Raw genomic sequence first — 26,145 nt, 5'->3', positions numbered from 1 at the left:
ATAATTAAAGTAGTAAATTTCTGCCAAAAAAGATTTTCTAGAAAAATAAGAAATTTTGCTAGAAATTTTTGTTTTTATTTTTAGTTTAAGATTAGAAATTTTGTACAAAATCTTTTGGAAATTCCTGAATTTCAAATGTTGATTGAAATGTTGAAATTTTTTCTAGAAAAAGATTAAACACAACAAATTCTGAGTTTTTGGTGGAAAATTATTCCTTTTATTCTATCTACCTTGAATCTAATACACAATCGTAAAAATCGCTTTTGAGTTTTGGATTTTTAATTTTATAAGTAAAATTAAAAGTAACATTTCTCACTTATGAGTGAAATAATCTGGCAGTAGAACTTGTATTTTTACATCTATATTAAGGAATTATTAACTTTAAACAAGCTCCTTTATCTTGCTGAAGTTACTTGTAAGTTAGTTTTGTCTTATTATATATCTACTAAGATATTTGCACTAGAAAATAGACAAAAATACTTGGTAGATTTTGTGTTTTTGCAGTGTTCAGAGCTCAACTGACTAGATTTTTGCCTGTGTTGGCAAGAATAATTTCCCTCTGATCCGTCCAGAGTAAAGTTCTTCTCCTGCATGAATTGAATTCAAAGGTGCACCAACCAGCGAGATGTGACTCGAATTTTGGTGACTAAGGAAAGGTCTGCAGGCAGTGAAAATGTTTCAGTTCAACGTCTTTGCCTTTCAAATCGGGAAGAAATGAAGAAAGACCCTGCAGACTCTGAAGGCTGTGTGGTTTGTCACACTCGAGTCCAAATTAGGAAGAGGAGAATAAAAATCTTTGAGCATGCAGCTCAACTTCAAAGACGGTCTCTCTCGGAGTCCATTTATTACGGGGAAATGTGAAGGAAAGATTGAGGAGGAGGGGATGGTACAACGCCTCCTAGTGGCGGTCAAATGTCAACAGGTTGAACGTTTTAACTTGACTAGAAATTTTCCGCAGGGACCATCTTAAAAATTACTTCAAATTCTGGTTTTAAACATAATTTCAGACAAAAATATAATTCTCCAGTTGCTAGCACAAACACTGTAACGTCCTTCTGAATAACTAAACCAATTTCACTCCTGAAACAATAAATACACTTTTTATTCCCTCTCAAGTTAAATATTTCCACTAAAGTGGTTCACGATGCTTCAATCTTGGTTTTTCATTCTCTGCTACCTGACAAAGAAAACTGGTTCTGTTTTAAGAACTGCTCTGAAACATTTGGAGTGTTACGACCCGGCTCAGCCAGGGGAAAGGGAAGTAACATTAAAGAAACCTAGGTGGTAAGATTTAACAGTTTAGAGGTTTTATTGTTTGGGTTCAACAAAAATAAAGGGGGTAAAAATTAACAATAGTCAAAATGTAGAGACTAACAAAAGGGTACTAAACAAAACAAAACCCCAAAACAATCAGTTGTAAATCAAAGAACTTAACCAAACAAAAATAGACTTTCAGAACAGGGTTCACAAAACAAACTACAAATCTCTAACAGAGAATCAAAGATCCCACACAGGGACAAAGTGAGTGACACAAGCTATCCAAGCTAACAAAGGTTATCAGAGCTATCAAAACAAGTTTACAGCAGTCAAAACCCCTAACAAAGTGGCAAGCTGTCTAAACAAAGAAACAGCCGCGCCTTCTCCCAGGATGTCCTTGGTTCTAAAAGGGAGGCCTCAACAGTGATTGGTGGAGCCGGCAATTGATGACCCAATCACAGTAGGCCTCAGGATGTGACACAGGACAAGCAGGGCAGCACCCACTTCCAGGTGGAGTCAATCTGATTAGCCACTGAAAAACAACAAACACAGAAAAGGGCCACTGGCCGTAACATGGAGTATTATTAGTATAAACAATTATTATTAATAATAATCAAGAAAACTCCGAGCATCCTCACCATGAAACTGTTATACAACAACAGAGTGTCTTCAGTCAGAGGCTTTAATAGGAGTGCTGTAAGACATACTGCTACATCCATTAGCATCGTCAACAACTCTTTGAAGACGCATTTCGTTTTTATTTTGGATTTATAAAGAATGTTTGAATTATTTTTGATCATTTTCAATGTGCTCTACTGAAAAAAACTTAACAAAAAGGTCTTATCAAGTAAACTTTGGTTTGGTTTCTAGTCCAAATAAATAAGTTCACTTGAAATAAGACAAAACTAACATAAAAGCAATTTTACAGCGAGATATAGCAACTTGGATTAAATAAACAATTTCTTAATATTGGTGAAATAGTTCTAGGTCCACTCGTAATGTGACATTTTTCCTATAACTTAAACAATCTGCCTGTGGAACTATTACTTTTTAATCAATATTTATGATTTATTGACTTAAAAACAGCTGAAAAGTTACTTATTTCAAGTGTACACTAGAAAATAGACCAAAAATACTAAAGATTTTGTGATTTTGCAGAGAATTTTCTGCGATTAATTGGATTTTTTTATATATGTTGCTCTTTAATGCGACCAAATGCATTTCTTGCCCTGTATTGTCTTATTTCATATATTTTAACTTGTTTGACTAGAGAAATAATACATTTATGTTCCAGAAACCCATCTTTATAAACCTTATCTTGGTAACTTGGTAAATATTAATTTATTCAAGCCATATTTGATCAAAAACCTTAGCATATGCTTTTACTCTTTCATTCATTTATTGATTCTATTCACAGGTTTATTTAGATTTTTTTTGTTGAGTTTCAAATGCTTGTTAACCCATTCCTACAATTTTGCAAATCTTGTGAACTTTAATCAACATCTTTAAACATTTACCAACACTTTTCTGTCTTCTTCTCCCTTTCAGCATTCCGAAATTGTACCCAATTATTTTAGCAGCTTATTAAAACAAACATATCAAAGAAGTGAGAATAGAAATGAAGTCGTAACAAACCGCAGACTCTTTAAAATTCAGCCACCATCAATATTAGGAGCGTTTTCTGTTTAGAGATGCGTTTGATGAACAGCATAAAAGAGCCACTGGCCTCTTTAAATCAATGAATGCAACATGTTGAGGCTCTATTTTTATTATTATTGATCTTCACAGTCCCAATCCATGAATAATTGGTGTGCATTTTGTATTTTTAAGAAACTATTTATGAGAAATCAGTTGGTTTTATTAGAAACGGATCAGCCTTATCTATTGAAAAATCAACCTGATGGAGGACAGGGTGTCAGCAGATCCTTACTTTTTTTTCTTTTAATCCTTAAATGTACAAAAGAAATTAAGGCGTTTAAATGTCTTAAATTAATTTTAATAAATGTAAGTTGACCTTAAATACATTAGCCACAGGTCTTAAGACATTTTAATCTCATATATTTAATGTAGCTTATTTTCTTTAAATGAAAAGTTTGAGTCACAAGCATCATCATCATTAACATTCCTTTTTGTTACTCGAGGTGGTTGAGGCTACTGCTAACTAGCTGCTAATATACCCTTGCTAGCTGGTGGCTGAGGCTACCACTAATTAGCTGCTAATATAGTCTTGCTAGCTAGCTTTTTTACATCTATCATGGGTAAGTGTAAATTTATTGACAGTTGGTTGTATGACGTTCATCTGTGCAGAAAAGCTTTGCACTACCACAATGTAAAATATGACATTTTATTTTTGTACATTTCTGTCACAAGGTCTTAAACTTCATTCATAATGGTCGTAAAAAGCATTAAATTTGTATTTTTATCAGATATTTTAAAAAAGGATTTTGTATATTTATGAGTTTTAGTTTAAAATTGATTAGAATTTATTCAAAAATATTTACCAGTCCAGCTTCAAGTCAAATGTCTCTTTATTAAAACAATGCATTATTTCTCTATGTTCAGTCAATATGATGATATGTGATAATAGAATGAACAAAAACCTTCATTATTGTTTACTCTGTGCTGTGTGTTTTCTCCCCAGAGCTTCCTTACGGCTGGGAGAAAATCGATGACCCCATTTACGGCAGCTACTACGTCGAGTAAGTTTAGTGCATCTTTAATATTGTCTTTGATTTTCCTGCGTAGCTTGTTGGTGCAGTATTAATCATGTTTATTATGAGCAGTTCACAGTAGGAAATTCTCCATTTATGCTCCTGCAGGCTTTGAAGGAAGTTTATTAGCCGGTCTGTGCATTGGTTTTTCTATTAGCTTGTGTCTGATACGGTCTTGGTGCTTGTATTTATTAATAGATGAATTCAGGAGCAAGAATTTGCACTCGTGTTTCTCAGACTAACTGCTGCAGTGGTCTCGCCTCGTTGTTACGGGGTTTCATTCGTTACAGCTTCGATATTTTTTGGAAAATCACAAGAATATACCTGGGTTAAATTTAAAAACAACAAAAACAATAACAAAATGTCACCTTTACATACTTCACCTCATTATTGGTTTGTTTTGTCGTAATCTAAAAGACACCTCACGCTTCTTTAACTCAAAGCATCATAAAACTATTACATAATTAGTACTTTGATAATGAGGCGTTCATTAAAAGTTAAGTAGAGAGGAGATGAATTGTGCCTGTGTGTGTGTTGGCATGCAATAAAGTCTCATAAAGTCAGGGAAATATTTAATGATGACTTACCCCATGCTGGCAAATTACACTACTTGTAGTCAACAATTTAAACTAAATTTAAAGTTTTCTTGATTATTATCAAGTAATTTGATTAATTGAATATTGAAAAAAGCCCAGAATCAATTGTTTAGTTTTTAAATCCGCAAAACTATTCTACAACTATTACAAAATGATTACCAGCCGTTTAATTAATCATTATAGCAATATACAGCTTATAGTTTATCACACAGTGTGTCCGTGCATCCTTAAAAAATATTATATTCATGTATCTAAAATGAAAACATTAAGTCTTAAATTTATGTGTTCAAAAATAAGGCCCTAAAAAGTCTTAAATTCATGTATCTCAAGATAAGGGCTTAAAATGTCATAAATTTATTTTTAAATTTTATTTTGGCCGTAAATAACACTAATTATAAGCCTATGATTTTGTCGTATGTACTATGTAGTTATTTTCTCACTGGACTTTTCTGTTTGGCAAATGAGTTTTTTGTGTTATCATGAGTAAGCACACAATACAGATGGGCAAGTTAACTGTGATCGCATAGTGGTATTTAACATGAATTTAATCATTAATCTACATAACTAATCTCTTTTTTAACATAAATAACAATTAATATATATTTTTAGAAGTGTATGTTAGTACATTTTAATATAAAATGTACTAACATACATAAATAAATGAACCTAAACAAACTACTGAGCAAATAGCTCCCAATAAATAGTTGACAGCAGTTAATAGTTGTAAAATTAAACAACTATTAATAACTATTAATAATTACTATTGAGCTAAAATGCTCAATAGAAATTATAACAGTTAAAAAATATATACGAAACGTGGCACAATTACACATAAAATGTGTGTAATTACATTTGTCCATATGAAATATATGAAAATATATAATATTTGTAAAGAGAACAAAAGTACTGATCCTAACCATGCCACGGTTACCAACGACAACAGAAAAAGGGGAGGAGCTGGCAGTTACTGGTTACTACGGTAACGACCAACCGCCAAGAGCAGCAGACCAGAACTAAACACAACTAAATAAATAAATGTCAGGAGAAAATAATATTTTGATTAAACAAAATGACTTTGGAGAGTAAATAAACCAAATTAGACAAAGTTCACGTTACCTTATAAAACGATTATACATTTGGTGCGATAAAAGTCTTAAATTTTCATTTTCATAATCGATAAGTTCTCAGAAGTCTTAATTTTGATTTGGTGAAACCCTGATTGACGCCCAGAGGGACGCAGTGAAATCTGAATTTTATCCTTCTTTCTTTTCTTTTATCGTTCTAGTCATATAAATAGAAGAACCCAGTTTGAGAACCCGGTTCTGGAGGCGAAGAGAAGACTCCAGCAGCAGCAGCAGATGCAAAGTCAGGGTCTGTCCTCACTGCCCCTTCCCGCTATCTACAGAGGTAAGACTATAGAAATTACATTTATTCTAAAATGTAAAATATTTGTGCAATTAAAGCCAGTATTCTAAGTATTCAGAGTCCCACCTGTGGATTTATTTAAGCTAAGACCTCAATTTCACCGTTTCCTTGTGTGGCGTCATCAGAGAACTTCCAAATGCCTGAAGGAGTCGTTCCTCTGCTCAAATAATTATTAGCAAGTATAAACATCATGCAAATATTCAGCAAACATTTTGTTCAGGAAGGAGGAAGGTTCTGTGTCCCGGAGTTGAACATGTTTTTGTGCAAAACATGCAACTCAACTGGGACTGAAACGATTAGTCGTGATTAATCGATTATTAAAATAATTATTAGCTAGAGTTTACACTCTAAAAAAAGACATTTACTGAAGACAAACATACCAAGAGCAGTAATTAAGCTAAACATGTATTTTTAAGTTTTAAAAAAAATCCTTTGTTTGTGAATATGTTCTACTCAAAACTAAAATAATCATTAGTTGCTGCCCAAAACTCAGCTCAAAAAGGCAGTTCCACCGAATGCTGAGGAATTATATGAAAATGTCTCGTTTTAAAGACAGTAATGTAAAAAAATCTATTTTATGATTCTGGCATTTAGCAAGCAGAAAGTAAACCTGCAAATGTTTGCTCTGATTTAACATCAGACAGAGAAATGAAGCACATCTCTCTTTTTATGCAGTTAAAATCTGGTTTCAACTGTTACAAAGACATGCAATCATCTGATTTTTATTACAAAATCTTACCTTTCAAAGATTGAATTTTGTTGTCCTTGCATTTCTAAAGGTCTCTTATTCATTTGTTTGAATGTTATTGACTTTTGAGCTTTCCTTTTAGCATTACAGTGCCATTTTATGCATACTTATCATTGGCATTTGGGTTTATAATGATTTATTTTCCTCTTTTTCTGGAGTGCAATGGTTATGCAACAAATACATTTAAAAATATATATGTTACGTATTTTCTCTAATCCACACAGACTCAAGTAAATGCATAAACATATACAATTGCCCTCACTAATTCTGGTTGGATTTGTTGTATCAGAATTGGTAGAGTTTAAATGAATTGGTCCCATTTTCCTCTTTTGAACCCACAGATTGTCAGTATAGTTAAAGGTCAAAGCTTTTAAAAAGCATTTAGACATTTGCCATTTTCATTTTTAATTATTTATGCACCTTTGCGTTCTCTGTGATCTTTAAACACACAACTGTGTCCAAATTTTAACCAATTAGCTGTTTATTTCTTATTCTATCAGCTTCTCTGATAGAATAAGAATGATGCATAAGTGGAACAGTTTTCTTGTAAGCTTGTTTATTTTTCTGTTCAAATTGCAGTTTTTAGTGTTTGTTAATTGTAACAAAGCTGTGTCTGATGTTCAAAATAAACCGTCCTCTTCAAATTGAAGGAGATGTACGACGGCATATTAGGGCCATTGTAGATTAAAAAAAAAAATATGAAAGGAGCAGTATATTTCCGTCAAAAACTCAGAAATTTTGAAATTAATCTCAGAAATTTTTTAGGTTTCTGAGCTTGAAATGTCTAAAATTTGCTAGAAAGACCTAAGACATTTTCTAGAAAAAAGCTTGGAAATATATGTAAGTAAAAACTTGAAAAATTACTTTAAAAAATCAGAAAAGTAAAAAACAAATTAGAAAAAACTTTTGTCATTTAGGTTATGCTACATTTTCTGGGGGGTTTTTTCTATTAAAAATCTTTTGTTTTGTTTTTCTTTTTCTCCGTCCATCATAGACATGTGTTGGGAATGGAGATTTAAACAATTAATATACTTTTAATGATCGACTAATAATTTACTAGATTAAAATTATTTCCATAACGTTCGTTTACATTATGGTGTTGTAGTTTGGCCGCCAACCAGAAGAGGGCGCCGCCGCAAAGATGGCGGCGGGTATATATTAGAGTCCAGGGTCCCGTGTGGGATGGAAAATTAACTTTATGCGGTTTTGTTTTGAAATATAAATACTCTACGAGCTCCTTAAGTTGTTTTGAAATATAGACACTCGGCAAGGTCCTTTAGTTTCACCTTAATAGCGCTCATTTAGCCGAGCTGCATGACGGAGCAGTGACAACTCTTCATTTAGAAATGATTGATGTGCTACGAAGGAGAAGACTAGAAAAACAGTAAAAACATGGCGCCGATAAGCAAGGTTGGTTTTAAGGCTTTTGTGAGGTTGGAGCGAAATTTTAACTTTCTTTAACATACACAGACTTCTGTATGAACATCTCTCTGTTCGTGGGGAATTAAGTGTTTAACGTATTATTTTCATCTTTTATTTTTCTACTCAGCAACTTATGAAGTTCTTGGTTATGTTTTATAAATACGTTTAAGTTTAATAATATGAGAAAATAAAGTTTCCTTTTAGAAAGTATTTAATACAGCTGACGCAACATAATGTTAAAATTTTACGGTTTTTTTAAACATTTGAAAACATCAGCGTAAAAATTTAGCCCTTTTATTTTATGAAAAGACGTCAGCCCTCTTAATACAAGAGAAAATTCAGATTTTATGGAAGTGCACAATGACAATAAAAGGAATTTTGATTCTAAAAGCAATATTTACACCTAAAACTTCTCGTTTTCCACAGCATTTAGTGGTTGGATCAGATCAACTGTCCGTGCTTGAAGTGAATCGTTCAAACTGCATCTAACTGAATTTGTTGGTTTAATTGTGACTCGATTCTCTCCATCTGTTATTTCCCAGCGGTAGGAAGTACTGGACTGTGGAAGTGTAGGTTTGTTTCTGTCGTAGTGCACCACTCCAAACTACCTGTGTCCAGTCCAGTGAGGCTCTCTCTCCTCTTTACTTCCCCCCTTCCTCTTCCTCTTTTCTCACACTTTAATGCCAGCAGAGGATGCCAGCCCCAGCGCCACCCTCCCCAGACGCCCTTGCGCGCAGGTCGGCCCGGCGCCCGAGCGCTGCCACAGCCTCGGCGACCTGTCCCGCTCCCCGAAAACCGGTCGCCGGGCTCCCTCGTACGCCACCTCCTCTTCCGCCGAAGTGTCTCCGCTCCGGAGCGTTCTGACTCGGCGGATGAACACGTGCACTCATAGGCAGCGGCATCCGCAGCCCCTTTACGCCTCTGCCTGCACCGTTCTGCTCGAGCAGCCCGTGTGCAGCCCCTATTCCCTGTGGCACATCGTCAGTAAGTAGGCCAAGTAGGAAGGAAAAAGCGGCTGACTGTCATTCTTATGGCTGCCTGCGCTCATGACTTACTGTACGCATGCAAAGCTTTTCCCTTGAGGCCGTTTTGGGGATTTGTGCAATGACTGTGCACTATGACTTGTTTTATCTCCGTACATAAGTAAACATAGTGAGGGTAATCGCTCACTAAATCTGGACCAGTGACGACAAACAAAGGATGTAAACTCTCCTGTTAGCCAGATTTAGTTTCCGAGGTGGAAAGACGTAGGACTTGCTTAAGTGTGACTAATCCTGTTGGCTGAGATCCGCTCATAACTACTCAAGGCGCTCCTCTAAAAAAAATTCTCCCACTTTTCCTTAAAACTCCCGGAGCATCTTCCTGTGGAACTGATTCCCTGCTGAGAGCATGTTTTCTGCTGGACCCATGAACTGCACCACTGCTGCACTCTGCACGCCCTCTGCCCCATTGTGCACTCCTGATCAAAGTTTGAAGACCAGTTGAAAAATGGCAAGAATTCACTACCTTCTACATTTTGCACTGCTGGATGTTAAGACGGTTCTAAGTAGAGCTTTACAATGCAAAACGAAGAAATGGAAGACAAAAAAAATCTGAGTAAGCATTTTATTGTAAACAACCTTTAAGTAGACCTTTAATCTGAAATTCATGTTTTTATACTTTCTTTTAGGTCTCTACTTCTTGTAGAAACAACCCAAGTGCTTAAAGAAAAACACCCAGAAAGTTTCTGCAGGAAGTTGAAGTTTTTTGGTGTCTGGAAAATGAGCCATTTCAAAAACCTTCAGAATGTAACGTCGTTTTGTATTTCCTTTTGGGTTTCTTGTACTTCTATAAACAACCCACATGCTTAAAAAAAACACCCAGGTGATATTTGGCAGTAAGCCAATACTTTTTGGTGTTTAGAAAATGAGCTGTTTCGATTTTCACTTGTGAGTGTAAACGTTAATTTGGGGGGAAGGGCATGGCTCTACTTAGAACATTTTTAAAATCCAAAACTGCAAAATATAAATTTTTGAAATATTTCAATTGCGCTTAAGATTTTGTTCAGGAGTGCATCAGGTTTGAAGGAGAGCGATTCGGTGATGGTCACGTTTGAGTGGATTTTTGCATCTGGAGTAAGAATTGCTAAACCTCACCTGCATCTATTGGCACCACGGCCCAACCTGTGTCCAGCTATGCTATCCTGCCAGTTTCCCTTCCTAGTGGACAAGCTTTCCCCCTCATGCCTCTGCCCTCTGAGCCCCACCCTGCTCCAGCTTTGAGGTTCTTTCAGTGTCTGGGAAAAACAATTAAACTGAGGGTTATATTTAAACAGGTTATCGCTTTTGTTTGTTTTCACTTTTAGAGAAGCCCCTGTTCACCCGAGACCCGACTCAGCTGAAAGGCAGCTTCCTGTCCACGGCGCTCCAAAAGAGCAACATGGGGTTCGGCTTCACCATCATCGGTGGGGATGAGCCCGATGAGTTCCTCCAGGTCAAAAGCGTTATTCCTGATGGACCCGCCGCAGCCGATGGCAAGATGGCCACAGGTAAGCCCCAGGAACGGCTGATGCACTGTCTGAAACAGAGCTAAACTGAGCCCCCATCGCTATCTAATTTAGCAATTGATTAATGGTTAACTGGAGTATACAGACTCTAAAAAAGGTAATTTCCTGAAAAAAAACATACTTACAGCAGTAATAAAGCCAACATTTTTCAAAAAATATATATACAATTTGCATTTGAGATTTTAAAAAAATATCTGTAAACTCCTCATGTGCCACAGTTTTAGCTTCCTCTGGTTTAAATTATGCTAAAAACAAACCCTCCACCTTTTGCTATCAAGTTATTAATCAGTTAATCCAAAAAGTAATCAACAAATTAGTGTTGCAATTTATTGATGCCAAGTCAAGCAGAAAAAATTAACTTTTCACATGTTGATGTCAAATTTCACAAAATGAATGCTGTTATTGCCTGTTAGGCACAAAAATGGAAAGTTTTTAATTTAAAAAATGAATTGAATAGTTTATTTCCATCTTTCAATGTGTTTGTAATATTGTATAAAAATGATTAAGTGAGAAATTTGCATTACATGCCAAATTTTTAAATCAAATTATTTGTCAGAATAATATATTAATTGATTAATCATCAGAATAATAGATTAATTGATAATTATTTGGAACCCTAATATGGATTTAAAATATTTACTCTGTTTCTGAGAATACTGTTTAAGTCTAGAGCTGGTTCATCTTAAAACTTGCACTGGCAAAAGCTTTGTATGTGGATATATGCACATGCCTGGGAACCAACTGTGCATTTTTGTTCTTCCATTAATCATGGAACAGACTGAGTCCTACAGCTCTTGGTCATGGCCACATAGGGGAACAAACTGCTGTACACTGAGATGATCCATCTGCACTAAAGGTCAAGGGATGTATAGTAGTCAGCTTGTACTGTGATATATATTGTGGAGCAAATAATCTAATTTTGGACGTTATTCATCACATTGACTCTAAAAACATTGATCGAAAGTTACTTGTCCTCTTTAAAACTTTGACCTCTTGCAGATTTTGAAAAATTCATGTCATTGCTTTAACATAAATGCCCCAACCAGCCCTGTTTTTACTGACTTATAGGTTCACCGGTGAAAAATACATCCCTAGTTGACTAATAAAGCTTGTCTTTTCAGTCTCTTGCTGTACTTCTACTCTATTTTAGAATTCCCTTCTCTTGTTTTATGTATTATTTTCCCCAAAATAGCTAACAGTTACTCCTCTTCGATCCCTTCAGCTCATCTTCATCCGTGCCGCACCAGCCTTGCTCCATCCCCCTCTTCAGACTGAGTGTCCTACTTCTACAGTTACAGAGCAGGCACAATCACAGAAACTCAGAGAAACCCAGGCCTGGGAGGGGTGTGAAATTTGCAATTTTGGGTTGAAGGTTCTTGCCTCTTTTTGGTTTCGACCCCTCTTGGGCGTCTTTGTCATGCATTTCCATTATAGAGCACAGTATGGACCTTAGTGGCTTAACGCTTAGATTTAATACTATAGTATTGGTATTTTTTACGTTTATTGTTTTATTTATTTGTTCAACATAGTTTTACATTTACGCCCCTTAGGGTCAAGGTTTATATAAATTAGTGGGTCTAACAAGTTGCTACAAACTGTGGAGCCTAATTACTGTCTCTTATTCAGCACCAGAGGGGTTGTTTCTGCTGAGCTACATCCTTATCCAGTCACCACAGTGTCTGTTTTAAAAGGATAAAACCTTTTATTTTAAGTTGAGTGTGATTTGGTGCACATTCTTCTTAAGAAACAAACCAAAAAAATGCACTTTGCAGCCTTTCTGCAACTGGAAATAATCAATTTTATTCCTATTTGAAAGTTTTACTCTTGACAGTACAGAACTTGACAATTATTTAATCTGCATTTAAAGAGTCTTAGGAGCTAACAAAGTAAAGTAGCTTAAACTAGTTACCTAACAGATGTAACATGACAGGCTGTGGGTCAAAACGCCCTTTTTACCAATTCATTGTTTGTATGTTCTTAAACCATTTCGTACCAATTTATTTCTCTCAATAATAAGGTATTTTGTGTTGAAATATGGCAATAAATGATATACAAGTCTTACATAGTTTAATTTAATTGCATACTATTTTCTGAAGACTTTCTGTTTCACTCAATTTCCATTTATTTTGGTTCTTAGCACTTCAGATCAAACCAAAGTAGGTCTAAATGACTTCATGCTGATTTTAGCAATTGAAATTTCATAGATTCTAGAAAACTATTTTAAATCTTTAATTATTAAAGCAGCACAAACTGACACATAGTAACTACTAAACGTCTCATGGTAGCTGAATTTATTTTGTACAAAAAATGGTTGAGTACAGAACAACCACTTGTCTTTAGCAGCTATTGTACAGCAATAAAACCAGCTGACAAAACGTCTTGGAACTCCGGTTGGGTTGCTAGGTAATGGGCTGGGCTTGGCCTGGGGTTGCTAGGTAACGACAGAATGCCCTGAATGTAAGGTTTTTGAAACAGCTCATTTTCCAGATACCAGAAAACATTAATCTAAGTTTTAAAACAAAATTTACTGTGTGGTTTTTTTAAGCCCTTGGGCTGTTTGTCGAAGCGATTGAGACACAAAATGAAAGTAGAAAAACTTTAATTTTGCTATCAAAATAAAATCTCTTCCAATTAGTTCACAGAATCATCCTGTTAAATGTTGTCCTCTTTTTTTGTGTCTGATCTGTTCTCATAATTTGCGAAAAGATAAAACTAATTGCTAAAACCTGAAGACATCTCTTGGACAGTTGGAAATGCAGTCTCCACCAAAAGCCTGCTGGGAGTTTTGAGATGCCGTAATCCTCTCAGCAGGGACTCTCAGTCCTCTTATGTTCACACACTTCTGAACACACCATTAGAGGGAAATTAACATGTCATGTAGAATTATGAAAGAAAGAAAGAAACAGTGAGATGACTAAGCTTGGAAAAGTCGTCCTTGGTCACTGTGTAAAAACGAGGATGCAGTGGTTTCTGATTTACAGGAACCTGACATTATTGCAATTTTTTGTGGATCTGTGTTTGGCAACATTTTATCCATTTCACATAGTTGGAGTGCTTGGAAAGTGTCACCTTAGAAATGTTAGCATATAACATCTTAAATTCAACCTTTTCCATAAAAAAAAAAGCACTTTTAAAAGGTGAATTGATTCCTCAGACTGATTTTTAGTGAGTCATGTCATATAAGGTCTGAAACAATTAATCTGATTAATTGTGATTAATCATTTATTGAAATAATCGTCAACTAATTTTACTCATCAATTGTTAACTGGAGTATCAGGACTCAAAAAAGGCCATTTGCTGAAAGAAAAACAAAAACATACTAAGAGCTCTAATTAAGTCAAGTACAAAAAATATATAAATTTTGCATCTGAGACAAAAAATACTTTATTTAAATATGTTCTACCCTAAACAAGGTGTCATAATTTAACTTCGCCCAGTTCAAGTTTTGTAAAAGACAAAAACAAACAAATCCAGTTGCTACTCAGTTATTTATTGGCAATCCTAAAGATAATCAACGGATCATCCCGTCACTTACTGAAGTTAAGTCTAGCAGAAAGGGATGAGTTAAAAAATATTTTGTAGCTGCATTCACTAAAGAAATGCTATGTTGTTCAATTTTAGACAATAAAATGTTTGTTTTTTATTTAAAAATTGAATTTAATTATGTATTTACATCTTTTAATATCTTTCTAATATTATATAAAAAGGCATAAGTGAAGAATTTGCAGAATGTGCCAATATTTATACCCGATTAATTGTCCGAATAATTGATTAATCGATAACTAAAATAGTTGTAACATCATGAATTTAAAGTGGTCATCAGTGCAGACGCCTAGATTCCAGCTCATACCTCTTACATGTGGTGATGCTTCCGGTCTGTCTGCATTTTCTGTCTGGCCACAAACTGAGACACATGGCGAGAGCGAGGCTCCGCGAGGTCACCGCACCGTCATTTGTTTTCTGCCAGCGCGCTCGGCTATTGATTGTGACACAAACGCTCAAGGCAAATGTCGGCCGCGTTTACCCTGATTAATTAAAAAGTCCCTCACGTCACGCCGCCTCTAGGTGTGTGCTCTTTCTGCCAGTACCAGCAGAGAAACCAGAAATCGTTTGCATGCGACTCCGTTTACAGTGAGAGATCACATTCACTTCTGTCGCCCAGAGGCTTTAACCTTCTTGCTTCACTTTAACAATTAATCCATAAATATTGGATGAACTATCTTCTCATGCAACTGACTGGTTGGAAAGCTTTGCAACACTTTCTAGAAATCCCGACAGTTTGCCTATAATTAGAAAATAAGCAGGTAATGTTGAGCGCCTGCCCTTTATAAGGATTGGTTTTATTGTTCCCAGTCGCCCAGTGCCTCCACTGTGGAGCGTAAAACACTATATTTAGCAAAGAGTTGGAGACAGGGATGTGGCTGCATGTGGCGTCCTTTTGTGTGGGAACATTTAATTGTCTGCTTGGTTTTATCTACACTGCAGTGAGCAAATAAAAGCTCTGGAAGCCATAAAAGGCAAACACTTATGGCCACCTGTCATCTGTACCCTTTTACGCAGGAAAGGCAGATAAGAGATTATCGGGGGTTTTGTTTATCTGTGTTTATGGCAGGAAACGTGTGCATGGATACATCTGTCTCTGTAAACAGCTGACAGATAATTGAGCTTTGACTCGTTTTGCAGTTAGAATCTGACTTCTGTCTGATGGCTAGTATCATAGCTTTACTATAATGGCAAATTACATAGATTTTTCTCTCCCCATTTAATTAGTTTATATAATTTGTGCCTTTGTTTTGCTCATTATGTGTAAATCAGCCCACATTAGCTCTTATTTGATTCTTATCCTGTTTTCAACCTTTTAAGTGGCTCTTTTCTGCTTTTTCCTTTTTGATTTTTGACTTCCTGCCTACATTTATGCCGCAACTTGTAATATGTTGGGAGAAATATACCTGTTTTGTTCTCCTGTGTGGAACTTGTGCTTTTCTGATGATCAGTTATAACCACCAGTGTTGGTTTTTATGTTTTACCTTTAAAAAGTGTTTTTGTCACATGCTGCATCTTAAAACAAAGTTTCTATAAAAAAGTATTCTCCCCCTGAATGTTTCTACCCTTTTTATTGATTTAACAAACCAATCGGAATCAACAAAATTTTACTTTTTGACAAAAATAAAATCTCTTCTACGTCAAACTAGTCATTTGAACTTTAACTAGATATTTTGTTGAAGAAAGTTCAGCATTAGAATATGATTATACAAGAGCAGAAAGTAATGATTATCGATTAAGAAATTTGTTTAATTGGATAAAAGATTCTGCATATTTTTCATTTAAACTTTAAGACCGTTTTTGAGTGTGTATAATCTAGTTAATGATTATATGATTATTGTATTAATTCATGATTATTTCAATAATCAATTCAACACTATTAATCCGATAAATTGTTTTTTGCCACATATGGAATTTGAGTCTGTTAACAATTAATCGATTACTAAATTAGTTGACAATTATTTCAATAATCAATTCAACATGATTAATCATTTCAGCCCTAGGCTATACTTGACTTTCTCTGCCTTTTTGTTTTTTCGTAGGGGACGTCATCGTCTACATTAACGACGTCTGTGTTCTGGGAACGACCCACGCTGATGTGGTTAAACTCTTCCAGTCGGTTCCCATCGGTCAGAGCGTGACGCTCGTGTTGTGTCGCGGCTACCCTTTACCGTATGACCCAGAAGACACCTCCAACACCAACAACTCCACCACCACCATCATCTCCCCTCTGGGCATCATGGAGCAACGGCCCATCATGGTGAACGGCAGAACCGGCTACGATAACTACCTGGACTACCTGACGCGTACGGCGCGCTTCGTCACAGACCCCAGTCAGGACCACGTCAACTGCCAGCAGCCGCCGCTTCTCACCGCTCACCCGGGCGACACCCACCTGGACGGCTCGCTCCCGGCCAACACCGGCACCACGCCACCCGACAGCGTCTCCATGGCGTCGTCGGGGGCAACCCAAGGGGAGCTGCTGACGGTGACGATGGTGAAGGGCGTGGACGGGTTCGGCTTCACGATCGCAGACAGTCTGACGGGTCAGCGTGTCAAGCAAGTCCTGGAGCCTCAGGGCTGTCCGGGTCTGTGCGAAGGTGACCTGATCCTGGAGATAAACAAGCAGGCAGTGGCCGGATTCACCCACACGCAGGTGGTGGAGCTGCTGAAGGAGTGTACAGTGGGAGCAGAGGCCAGCCTGGTGGTGCAGAGAGGGGGCACGGGTAAGTCTACACGTCTGTTTATTGTTCTGTTGTTCTCCAGAGGAGCAAAATGTGTGATTCTGTGTGTTTCGGTCCAGTAATAAAAGCTGAGTCAGTCCTGAATTTACCCACAATAGACCATTAACCATAAAATTGCACAAAAATGAAATTACAAAAATAAATTTGTCTAATGGAAATATGGCAATTTTGACACACAAAACATGTTTTTGCACTAGATGAGGTGGTTTTTCAGCCGCATTAAAGTTGATTTATGTTGCAAAACTGCAACGGAAACATTTTATTTACATCACACCTGATCAGCTACAGGATGTTACTACTGCCAAAAGTGACAAAGAAGACGACAGGAAGTAGTTGGTTTATTTTTTTCAATGTGCATCTCAGTTCATAAAAAGTTTTGTCACTCAGATGTGTTGAATCCATAAATCTTCTGTAAAATGACCGACTATAACTTCCCCAAACCGCCGCACACGCAGCCACTCCAAGGCCTGCGCAAGTCTTGTCTGATGGCTGACAGATAGAGTGCTACTAAGATTATTAGTGTTAACTAAAATAAATAAAACAGACATTTTCATTAACTGAAATAATTAAAAACCGTAGTTAATGGGGAAAAAATTAATAAGTAAGTCAAACTATATTGTGCGTCTATAAAACTAAACCATACCGAAATTATAGATGTAATATTCATTTTGTGTTTATGAATTTATTTAGTATTAGCCTTTCAAAAGTGATCTTTACGTTAACTGTAGTCAAATTACAGTTGGGAGTTAATTGGTTGTTTAGCAATAATTTGAATACATTTTTTGAAAATGGTTTATTCTGTTGAGTGTTCACTACCCAATCTTTTTATATTTAATCACAATACGTGGATTCTGTACCTGAAAATTAGCCAAAGTATGAAAAAACTAAACTATTATTGTAACTAATAAAAACAAAATAAAACTAAACAATATTTAACTAATAAAAACTAGAAAACACATTCTAAAAATTAATTTAAGCTAACTGAGTTCGACAAACAAAAGTCAACAACGAAATGAAACTAAACTATAATGAAAAATCTGAAACTATTAGCACCCTGGTGTTTGCATCATGGCTGAATTATGGCTATATCTCCTGAAACTGTTTACATTTGCCATGATTTTTACTAACTTATTGTGTTTACAGATTTCTTATTTTTCTTTTTTTACATTAGCAGAAAATAGGCAAAGATTTGTGATGGAAACCCAGCTACTTACTGTCCGTTTAAATCCTTTTACCTTTCTCCAGATTCAAAATGTCCGTCTCCTCTCTGAGTCCGATCTGTCAACAATACGATCTGATTGAAAAGTTTTTTTGTGTAGTTGCTTTTTGATATATTTTTGTTTGCATGGTCAGTTTCTTATGGACTCTAAAGTGGGACGGGGCGGTAAACTTAAAAACAAAATCTCTGATTTTAGTTTTTTCTTGAAAAGAAATTACAAACGACAGAAACGTATCTTTTATTTCAATCATCTCTTCAGTGAGTATTAGGGCCACACTATAATAATTTTTGTTTAAATATGAGAATATAGTCATAATATTAACAGAATAAAGACAAAACTTCTTAAAATTGCATGGATACAGTTAAAATCTGACATGAGCATCTCAGTCTCTTCCTCAATTATTTCAAATAATTTGATGCTAATGTGTTAAGAGATTTATTATTTCAACTAAATATTAAGTTTTATCTGTAAAAATTACACCAAAATAAAGCTTCACAAAATACTTTTAACTTTTGGTTATTTTTTATTTTAAAATTATAATTTTATTCTCACTTTATTTTTTCTCTATTGTCTAATGACTTTATTCTTGTAATAATATAACTTTATTTTTGTTATTAGAATAAAAAACATTTGCCAGGCCCCAATATTTTCTCATAGAGTTGACCTGAATTAAAATGTAAATAAATAGAAGCTAAAAACACGTTTGTCATGCAAAATGGCGGCATCAGTCTAAAGCTCAAGGACTTTATTTTCCAAAAATGAAAAACCAAAACTTTGATTAAATCAATTTATCGCCCAGTCCTACTCTAAAAAATCTTATTTTTCCTTCAATTATCACATAAACGACCTTCAAGTGCTTCCAACTATACATCTTTCCTTACAATCAGAAAACGTCACAGCAGAATCTGCAGGTAGCTGGGCTGTTTTTTTGCTTTTTGTGTTCGCAATATGACGGCTGACCTTGTGAGCTGTGAGCGTTCAGACGTCAACGTTTTGTCTTCAAAGTCGGAAACTGTCAGAGAGCTTCAGAATAATGTCAACGTCTCTGGCGGTAAATGAAAGGGATCATACAAAGAGGAAGGTGTCTTGTCACCCTGGACAAACGCAGCAGACATTTAAAAAAAAAAAGGTGCCGGTTTTTGTGAAGTAAGACATGAAACCATGATAGATCATTTCAAAAGGTTTATCCACCTTTAAAGTGACAGACATTCTCTTTAAACCAACTGAGAAATTCATAAATCTGTTAAAACAAGACATGAAAAACAGAAAAAAGCTCAAATAACCTGGTTTATTAAGTGTCCTGACTGAAATAATAATAGTTTTATGAAGCATTTAGGCTACTTAAGTTCAAATTTCACATGTTTACTGATTTTTATTTACAAAAAAAGAAATAAAATTTAGCTTCTTCCTTCGAATCATTTAGTTAAACTCATAGTTTGCAGAAAAGTTACAAAATATAAATATTATCTCCATAGCAAAGCAAACAGTCAATAAGGTGAAAAACTTAGATTATATTGCATTAAAAAGTAATTTCTCTTGGTATTTACAATTTTCTTTTATCTTAAATGCAAAATGTACACATTTTTTGTTTAGTTTTGGATTAAAACCACTTTAAGAGTTTTATTTTATCAGCAAATGACTGTTTTTGAGTCTGTATTCTCCAGTTAATGATTTATCAATTACCAGGTTAGTTGGCAATACAAAGTTTCCCCCAGAAAACTTGCTAAGCCCGGTGGTTGGGCGCTCGGCAGTCATTCATCCAGCGGCCCGTCGTGTTTTTGAGTTAAAAAATGTTTAAAGTTTAAAGAAAATTTGAAAATATCATTTGATGATTATGTGTTATTGAAAGATTGTAAGATTAATACCTGAACACCAACTATAAAGTCTTAACAAATGCAAACATGAAAAAAAACGTAAGTAAATACGCAATGCTAAGTCTGGTGGGGGCACAAATAAAGCCTGGTGGCCCGCCAGGCTTATAATACACTGAGGGAAATCCTGATTTATTAGTTCTTCAGAGAAACTGTGAAAAACATACATCCAGGTCAACATAAGAAAGCCTACTTTTGGCAAAAAACACAAGAAAATCCTGAAATTAGATCAAAATATTCTGCATTTCTTACTCATCCTTATGGTCGGATTAGTTTGTTGTTACATTAAAAGGTGGAAAGGTCTAATTTTTTACATTGCAAAGCATGCTTCTACTGCCTGAACCAGCTGGAATTGAGTCCATTTAAATTTTTTGGGTTTTGGTCTTGATTTGTCTTGGCGTCCACTGAGAGGTGATGCATGAACTTTGCAGGGTGATCTGAAACGAAAGCAGTTTTGCCTTTGCTTTTGTGTGCATTTGTTGTGTAATGTCACGTTCGAGTCACAATGCCAGCTGCCTGAGAGCCACAGACACCGTGGAGACTCTGCAGCAAAGGTCAGCATTGCCATCTGAATATAGTTACAGCTGTTTATTTCTTTATTAGGCTGCCCGTGTCTCTGTTTCCAGCATAGAAATCTAAATAAAGTTCTTTTTAAAGTTTAAAGAAGTGCCCTGATGTGTGACAGTGAAGTAGTTTTACTTTCAAGGTTGGAATGTCGAGCCAAAGATTTCTTATTCCATTTGTAGATACAAGTGAATACATCATGGTGCACTATTGAGCGTCTTTGTTAAAGGCAGCTGGGAGTAAAAGGAGTCAACTTTTACTGAAATGAGGCTGGAAGTGAGAGATGTGTGTCAAAATTCTTTAATTTTCAGTAGATGTGTTTTTGGAGAGGTTCATGTGTTGCTTGGGAATATTTCAGAGATTTAACCATGAAACCCCATTAACCTCGTTAAGATCTAAAACTAAGGTTGAAATGATTAATCGTGATTAATCATGTTAATCCTGATAAATTGTATCAATCCTGGTTAATTGTATTAACTTTGATTAATCGTTTGTTTAAGTAATCGTCAATTATTTTGATTATCCATTAATCAACTAGAGTTAAAATAGCCTAAAATAGGGTATAATTTAGCTGAAACTGTCCATAAGTATGTATATTTTTCATTTAAGTTAAAAATAAACCTCCTGTAAATATGTTCTGCAGATGTCAATTGGCATAATTGTATTTTCACCTGGTTCAAATCCTTATTTATTTTAAGTGCTATTAAAGCCCTTTTTAATAATTCTATCCAATTATTAATCGGTTAATCCAAAAGAATAGTCAATAAATCAGCCCTACAGTGTATTGGTGGTAGTTTGAGCAGAAATGACTGATTTGTCCAAATGTCAATGTTAGTACTTTGCAATTTGCAGCAGGGGAACCTCTGGTGCACAGAGTAAATACCCCCAAAAACCTGAAAGGTAGAGATTTTCCCTTTAATACAACAAACATGCGAAATTAAAATAGTGGTGAGTAGTAAGAAGTTGTTTTAATCAGAAAAAAATTGACTGACCTCGTCAGTCCATGTGGTTCATATTCTTTGAAACTATTGTGCAAACGGCTATATTTTAAAGTCCTGCGGTGAATAATAATATGAAGTTAATGTGTTAAAAGATTAATTATTTTCTTACTTGCAAAACCAAAATATGCCTTAAGAGGCTCAACATTCCTCATTGTAGATTTTTTTTTGTCCAAGCATTCTTATAAAATTATTACTTTTGACATTATTAACGCCTTTTTCTCATATTATTCCAACCTTAATGTCATACGTAATGGGCAATCGTTAAACAAGTTCTCCTGACTTCACTGTCCAAATAAATAGAAGCTGTAAAACAAGATGGCCGCCTTGGTTGTGCTGACATCACTTATCGCTATGGAAACACAAGTAGTGCAAAAAAATTAAATCTCCAAAAACCAAAAATTTCCTTTTATATCTCTTCTATAACAGTTCAGGTCCTTTTTTTCTCGTTTTTTAAACCAGTTTTCTTGTTTTCTACCGTCCCACCGTTCTTATAAATCTGGAAGTGTCTAACGGAGCCGACCACCCGACTTCTGGCTGATATCGGCCGCAGAACCGCCATCACTCATAAATCTTTGGCTGCATCCTGCTAATATTTGCCAGCTAAGCGGCTGGCACGCCGCTCATTGCAACGTTTTTCAAGCAACCACCTCTTTGCTTTCATCCGCGCTCGCAAACACTGACAGCTTTCATGCTTTCTTAACTCCCAAATTCAGGGACCTTGGTGGGTTTTTTAATGGAGTGGTTACTATGGCAACACACTCCTAAACGTCCAGCATTAGTGGCTTAAAAAGCACAAGAGATGAAGATTGGTAACGGATAGCAACAAGATGTTTCTCTTGAACCGAGTTTGTTCCAAAAAATCTGAAGTTTTAAATATAAAAGGAGTTTTTTATTTTTATTTTTCTGTACTACCAAGTGGTTCAAAAAACAACCCAATCAAGCCTTTCTGTCAGGTGATTAAAAATTTACACACTCATTTTAAGTGAGGAAAATGCGAGTCAAAGGGCTGATGATAAATTAATTTGATCAACTAATCAGATTTTTAGTTTCTGGCTATTTAATTTTTGAAAAATCAGGATTTTTTTCTCTCGCTGTAAACCTTCAGTTTCCATAGTTCAAAATCAAAGTAATAAGAATAAAGTAATAAAATCAACATATTTAATACGTTATCGCCGAATAAAGTGCAAAATTCATGAGAACACAAACACGAAAAATAAGATAATTTAAATGAGGAATGTTGAGCACATTGTAAAGCTATACTTTATATTTATACTTAATATTTTAACACAGCATTAAATTATTGTCAGTATCAGAACTTTGAAACTATTGTGCAAATAACTGACTCCATTTTGAAAAAAGAACCACAGACATCAGCTTTTTCTCATTTTTTGTTATAAAAATTAGAAAATAAATTTTTTTTTTAATTGTTGTAAAATCGTGTCTCTATTCTGCTAATATTATGACTCTTTTAATGTAATTAAACATTAATTTTTGTATCCTGGTTCTGATACTCTGTCATCCAACTCTCAGAAGGGATGACTGAAATAAAAAAACACTTTTTGAAAATATTTTCTGTCGTTTGAATTTAAAATAATCGACTGTTTCTGTCAGAGAAGTGATTTAAAATTACTTTCCTGCTTTTAAAATGAATTTAAAATCCTAAATAATCTGTTTTGTATACTTGAAATAAAAAATTTTTGAACTCTAAATCAAATATTTTCCCTTACTTTTTTTCTGAAAAGCCCAGAAGTGTCAATATCAACAGTTATTAGAGACACACCAGTCCAGAAATGAGGCCTTTTCTTACCAAATCTTCCGGTCAATTAAACTCGACCACCTTCAGAAGCTTTTCACTCATATTAAACATATCATACTCACCCATCCTTGAATTGTATCTTGACCCTGCTGCCCTCTTCCCAGAAAATATGTTTATTTCTCCTCATTACTGATAATTATAGAGCCTGAACATGAAGATTACCCGCAACTTCAATAGTGGCTTTTTCGACCATTATAACTGCAGAATTAGCTCTTTACTGGACCTACAACTCGTGATTATTTCAGTTATTAATTGACTATTTGAATGATTAATTGATTAATCGGATAAACATAATTTTATGGTTTCAGTTTCAAGACTGACAAATGTGTTAAAGGTAAAGGTTACACGCATACTTACAGTATTCAGCAGCGCTGCAACTAATGTTGATTTTAGTAATTGATTATTCCATCAAATATTCTGACGATTAATCGATTAACCGGGTACGAAAAAATTGGCATCTAAATATAAAAATTTTTCCTTTTAAGCCTTTTTTTAAGTGTGTCTTAAAAACTAAATTAAATATTAGTTTTTAAGTTTAAAAAGCAATAATTAAGTTTTGGATTAATTGTGTGTGTGTGTGCTATTTGAACAAACTGATGTTTTTAAAAGTCTATTAACGATTAATCGGTTACTAATTTAGTTAACAATTATTTCAGTTAATCGCGATTAATCGTTTGAGCCCTACTCTTTACATTATTAAGCGTCTTTCTCCAGCAATGGCCACAACTTGCATGCTTCCAGTGGTGAATTAAACATCATGAATCAGTTGTTTTGCTTTGACCTCCCTCCTGAGGTCAGGTGAAGAGGTACTTGAACTGCATGGAAAGAATCAAAGCCTCCTGCAGGGAGCGTGTTTTAGCTAGACAGTGATCCATCTACCAAGCGCATGCACAACATGGTGGAAAAACAACAGGAGGAAGAGAGAGATGAGCTGGACTCTGTGCCAGGAGATCACAGCCTTTCAGCTTTGTTCACACTCAGATCTCTCCCTGCTAGCTCTGAATGTTTGGAGGTGCCGCCAGGGATCGATATCTGCCCAGAGGAGACAGGCAGGGGTTCTTAAACAAAGCAGATGGCAGGCAGCCATGTTGCCTTAAAAATTAGATCACAAGGCTAAAAGTTGTGCTTGACATCTCCTCCCTGTGTAGGAGGAGCAGCTCGAAAACTAAAGTCACCTCTTAAACAAATCAAGAGCTTCTGTTGTGGCTTTTATTACAATGAAGTGATCATCCACTAACTGTGTGAATGCGGTTTGATAAATTGGGCTGTGTTTTGAGCTCTCATATCATGCATATTCAAGCAGTTTGTAAGTGGTTTGTTTGTGCACAGAGGCACAATGCAACTGATAGAAGTGGAAGACATCTGTTTTCTGCACAGGTTGTCATGTGAAGGAGACAGACTTCTTCTTCCTCGTATGCATATTCAGGAAAGAACATTCTGACATGATGCAATCACTTCTACTGTTATCGCCTTGTCTGTGCAATCAGGCTGCTTTCAGTTAAACACATATTTGATTAAACCTCCCTCATCATTTAGATCCATAAATCATAGATCCAGCTTTGTCAGGTTAAAGCATCTATTCATGCAGATCCATGTATCAGTGTCAATCATGCCCACAACTGCATTTTTGTACAAATTATAACTTTGTATTTTGGGGGGAGAAATGACGTTGCTTCGTAAGCATCATTTGAAGACACAAAGATTCATGATTTAAATGTTTTTTCACTGTTTAAATTGAGAATCAGAACAGTTGTTATTGCTTTTGTATAAAAAAGAATGCAAACTTTAGTTGCTTTTGTTAAAATAGTTTTGAATGGGTTCACACCCAGCATTTTTTGTGCAGTTATGTGACAAAAAAAACTTTAAATGGAGGGAAAATTAAACAGTGTTTTTTTATTTTACAAAACAAAATCTAACAACTGTGGCATGTATTAGTATTCAGTAGGGCTGCAACCAACAATTATTTTATTAATCAATTATTCTATCAATTATTCGATTAATCAGATAAAATAAATTGGCACATTTTACAGTATTTAATTTAACCACTTACATTTTTTTGTTCCTATGTACAATATAAAAAAAATACAATATTAAAAGATGCCAATAAAAAATTTATTCGGTTTTTTAAAAAGGAAAATAAAAATTTTATTACCTAAATGCAATAGCATCATTGTTTTAACTCGAGGAGTTTTGGGTAAAACATTTTTACTAACAGATATTTTTGCCTTAAATACAAAATTTATATATATTTTGTACAGTTTTAGCCTGTAACTTGGAATATGTTTATTGTTTTTTCCAGGAAATGTCCTCTTTTTGAGTGTATACACCAGTTAACAATCAATCCATTACTAAATTAGTTGATTTTTATAATCGATTAATTGCGATTAATCGTTTCAGCCTTAACATTCAGACACTTTAATCTGATAAACTTGAATAAAATTCCTGAATTTCCTCCTGAAGTCACCTAATTGAGTCCACCAGAGTGCAGATAGATCTCAGAAAAAAACACATCATGAAGAGCAAGGAACACATTTGTGGAAATGTTTAAAACAGCTTCAGTTTATGAATAATGGTGGAACTCAATTTCTGTTTTTAATCTAGCTAATTGTAGGGTCTGTAATTAATTGGATTTTAATTTAACTATACATCGACCAACTTTTTCAATTCAAAAACCCATTTAGC

The 26,145-nt window shown here is 35.1% G+C and overlaps 1 protein-coding gene across 8 annotated transcripts in view; it reads left to right on the top strand.

Moving 5' to 3' along the window:
- magi2a (membrane associated guanylate kinase, WW and PDZ domain containing 2a) overlaps nucleotides 1-26,145 on the top strand; it is a 250,094-nt gene that overhangs the window by 186,353 nt on the left and 37,596 nt on the right. For 5 of the 8 annotated variants that reach the window (XM_028043328.1, XM_028043327.1, XM_028043324.1 and 2 more), the window contains 5 exons: nucleotides 3,899-3,956; nucleotides 5,850-5,971; nucleotides 8,847-9,143; nucleotides 10,504-10,686; nucleotides 16,290-16,973. In XM_028043328.1, coding sequence (XP_027899129.1) covers nucleotides 3,899-3,956; nucleotides 5,850-5,971; nucleotides 8,847-9,143; nucleotides 10,504-10,686; nucleotides 16,290-16,973 — 1,344 coding nt within the window. The remainder of the gene's footprint in view (nucleotides 1-3,898; nucleotides 3,957-5,849; nucleotides 5,972-8,846; nucleotides 9,144-10,503; nucleotides 10,687-16,289; nucleotides 16,974-26,145) is intronic. The other 3 variants (XM_028043330.1, XM_028043332.1, XM_028043325.1) reach the window with 2 other exon arrangements.

The sequence above is a fragment of the Xiphophorus couchianus genome, chromosome 17 (genome assembly GCF_001444195.1).
Source record: "Xiphophorus couchianus chromosome 17, X_couchianus-1.0, whole genome shotgun sequence".
Taxonomy (NCBI): Eukaryota; Metazoa; Chordata; class Actinopteri; order Cyprinodontiformes; family Poeciliidae; genus Xiphophorus; species Xiphophorus couchianus.
This window is presented reverse-complemented; position numbering and strand designations above follow the sequence as displayed.